This window comes from Lindgomyces ingoldianus (genome assembly GCF_010093535.1).
Source record: "Lindgomyces ingoldianus strain ATCC 200398 unplaced genomic scaffold BDR25scaffold_24, whole genome shotgun sequence".
Taxonomy (NCBI): Eukaryota; Fungi; Ascomycota; class Dothideomycetes; order Pleosporales; family Lindgomycetaceae; genus Lindgomyces; species Lindgomyces ingoldianus.
In genome coordinates, this window is record NW_022985185.1 from 665,660 (window position 1) to 669,364 (window position 3,705).

Below are 3,705 nucleotides of genomic sequence, written 5' to 3' on the forward strand. Positions count from 1 at the left end.
ATGCGTTAAGCTTCTATAAGCTCTATATAGACTACGCAACTTACTAATTTTGTAGTACTAGAAGCTCTTATAGGCTTTTTAGAAGCTTAAGCTTATTTTATTTAAAAAAAAAGCTGTGCTTATTTTTTAACTATAATTACTATATTTTACTTTTTTTTATATAGACAACATACTCTATATTTATTACTATAATAATAAGTTAAAAGCTTACTAATTAATTAGTGTAATTAAGAAAATGTATAAGCTAAAAGATTAAAAGCTATGTAAAAAGTTTCTAAAGATTAAAATAATTAAAAATAAAAATGCTAAGATAATTTAGCTAGTACATAACATGTATATTAAGAAAGTAGTAAAGAAGTTTAACTTTACAGAAAGCGCGCTTTTCCTAAGGACTCTCTTACTATTAAAAGAGCTTATAAGTAACTAGGGATTAGTAATAAAGCATAAAATTAAAGAATACTAAGAGCGCGTAGGATTAACACTATATACTATAACTATAGTGCGCCCTAACATAGCGTTTACAGCATCCTAGCTCTTCTACTACCTAATAAACCTAAAAAAGCAGCACTTTTAGGCAGTAAACTAGGTAATTGTGTACCTATACTGCATAAGGTATACAGGCATATAGTATAAAGCACTAGAAGGTGCGCAACTTATTATGTATAGAGACACATCTTTTGCTAATTATATAGAAACTAGATAATTATTTTATAAATACATTATTTTACTTTTTAAAGAACTAATCTTATAGAAAGTAGCTTTCTAGCTAATAGTAACTATGTTTATAATAAAAGCTAAGCTACTTACTTTAGCGCACATTATAAAGAAATTACTAGCTTTAAAATGCTTCTTTAAAGAACTTACTCTAAAGCTAGGCACACTGTAGTAGATCTACTGTAACAACTAGCAGACAATTAGGTTAGTAGTAGAGAAGAACGCCTAGATAACTACTTACCTGCGCCACATTAATATTTAGAATATGTAGCTGCGCTAGGAGCACATAAAAGGATCTTTTAAAGTGCGCTATATTAAAACAAGCAACATGCTAGTAGATAGGCTTATAAAGCACTTACTAAGGCAGTAATTTAAGTACTTTAAGCAGCTTCTTAATTTTAAAGACACATAAACAAGCTTTTAAAGAAAGAAAGTGTTAATTATTAATAGTAAAGACATTTCTACACTGCCTAGAAACAAGAGTTCTATTTACTAGTAGGGACACTCCTCTATGCTATAGAGTTTAAGCAGGGATTTAATACATAAAATGTGTAAAAACATAGAAAACATAGAACACTTAAACTATAAGGAGATTAACAAGCTTACCTAAGAGCTCCTTAGCGCGCTGGCGACGCGCTAGGAGCCTAGGGGAGACAACACCCTGCTCCTCCTCCTCCACCTCCTCCACCTCCTCCACCTCCTCCACCTCCTCTTCCACCTCCTCTTCCTCCTCCTCTTCCTCCTCCTCTTCCTTCTCCTCCTTCTCTACTACTTTCTCTATAACATCTTCTTTAAGCAGAGCTTAAACTACTAGCTAAAGCTAGGACGCAGCCTATAGCCTGTTAGTCTAATCTAAGGTATAACGCACAATCTCTGCAGAGAAGCTTACCTGCTTGTCCTCTGCAATAAGCGCTGCAACAAAGCGCCGCATATAGACAACAGTAACAGGGGGACTGCAAATAAGTTAAAAGCTAGATTACCCTACACACTACTACAGGGCTTACAGGGGCAGGCAGCTGTGCCTAGAGGAATAGCGCTAGCAGCGCAAACTGCTAGTAGCGGAATCATAGCACTCCCCACTAGAGCGCCCTGCGAGCGCACTCTTTATGCAGCCTAGACAGGACTGCGCGCGGAGCGCACCAGGGGGAGGCCGGCGGGGAGTGGAGGCCGGGCCGGGGAGCGGGCGCCGGCGGGGGCGGGCGCAGGGCGGCGGGGGGTAGTGGGCGCGGGCTTACAGGCAACGCGGCCCCGCAGAGCGGCAGCACGCAAGCAGGCAGCTCTTTTAGCTTTGTTAAGCTACAGATGCACGTTAGCAGAGATTGCAGACAGGTTTAAAGTTTGTTCTTAAAGCTCTTAAAAGCATTAACTTACATGCAGCATGTTAGTTAGACTTACAGAAAAGAAGCTTAGAGGGCAGAAGAGTTTATTTACCTCTGTTGCAGCGATCACAGCACGCACGTGACCTGCGCTGCCTAGGGAAACAAGCATTGCGCTGCCTAGGGAAACAAGCATTGCGCTGCCTAGGGAAACAAGCATTGCGCTGCCTAGGGCAACAAGCACAAACACAGGGTAAACACGCAGCGCTGCTCTAACAAGCCAAGTTAACGCTTAACGCAGGTGAGCTGCGCAGCAGCTCACCTAGGGGGTGTGTCGCGTATACTAAGAGCCTTAGCTAGGGCTCAGAGCCTAGGACTAGGGGCTCAGAGCCTGGGACGCAGCTTAGGATCTGGAGATATTATGTTCCAAAGCTTAGTGTATATAAGGAGAGCCTTTAGCTCTCTTAGATAGCGGAGTTACTTTATCTGATCTTCTGAACAGCTACTGCCAGGCTATTTTATCCTCCACAACTTTCTTAAACACTTTAACTATAAAAGTTAGTAAACTATTTATATACTTTTAAATTTTTATTTTTATAAGCATTAATTATAACTTAAGTTTTAAAGTATTACTTAAAGTTTATAACTACTAGGGCTTATTATATACAAGTAGTAGTAGTAATAAAGTGTGTAACTTTATATTAAGGCCTATTATAACTTATTATAAGTTAAAAAAAACTAATCTAGCGCCTTAAAACTTTTTTTAAATATTACTAAAAGGAATTATAGTATTATAAGCTGCTTTAAAGCATAGTAAAAACTTTATTTTTATAATATAAGTAATCTAGTTGTGTATAAGGTTTTTAGCTTAGCACTTATACACCTTTTTTAAAAAAGTAAAATAACCTACATTAAGTAGCTATAAAAAGTGTAATAAGTAAAAAAGCATATAAATAGTAATAATTTTGTTATTTTTATAGTATTACTAAAAATAAAGTAAGTTATAGCTCTTATAGCTGTTAATAACTAGTAGATAGTAGCTACTAACAGTACACTTCTTTATATGCGCGTTAAAGTGCTTTAACTAGTCTAAACTAAGCTAATTAGTAGTCTAGCTATGCTTAAAGATTATAATAACTTAATTTTAAAGTAGATTTTTCTTTTTATACTAGTTTAAAAAGTAGTTGCTACTCTAAAAGATAATAAAAAGCAAAATAGCCTACTTTTTAGCATTAACGCCCTAGATAGCTATTGTCTACTTCTAGTTGCCTAGCTAGACTGCTTTTAGCTGTTTTTATCTCTCTAAACTTATAATAACTGCTCTAGTAGATATCTAGCCTATTATAAACTCTATCTTATTAAAGTTATACATGTTATTATTCTAGATGCTATACTTAGCTTTAATATTCTTTATAAGGTTAAACTAGCTTTAAATTACTATAAAAATTTTATAAAAAGCTTTTTTATAGTTATACTTACACTTAAACTTTACTTTAAGCTTTAAGTAACACTTAATAAATATATTAAGCTAGTTTATGCTAATATAGCGTATATTATGCTTAATATATAAAGAATTAGCTATATTAGCTACTGTCACGATTGTGCACGAGTAAGGTTATAGAGCTTCACGGAGGTCTAGTTTAATTACTACGTGAGGTATTATAGTAGGTACAAG

The 3,705-nt window shown here is 35.5% G+C and overlaps 1 protein-coding gene across 1 annotated transcript; it reads right to left on the reverse strand.

Moving 5' to 3' along the window:
- Positions 1 to 1,534: 1,534 nt before the first annotated feature.
- BDR25DRAFT_316035 (uncharacterized protein) lies at positions 1,535 to 2,250 on the reverse strand (the record flags this gene model as incomplete). Its single annotated transcript, XM_033691567.1, has 5 exons — positions 1,535 to 1,546; positions 1,604 to 1,667; positions 1,719 to 1,750; positions 1,855 to 2,010; positions 2,110 to 2,250. The coding sequence occupies 5 exons, from the start codon at positions 2,248 to 2,250 to the stop codon at positions 1,535 to 1,537; spliced, it is 405 nt and encodes a 134-aa protein (XP_033545403.1).
- Positions 2,251 to 3,705: the final 1,455 nt, after the last annotated feature.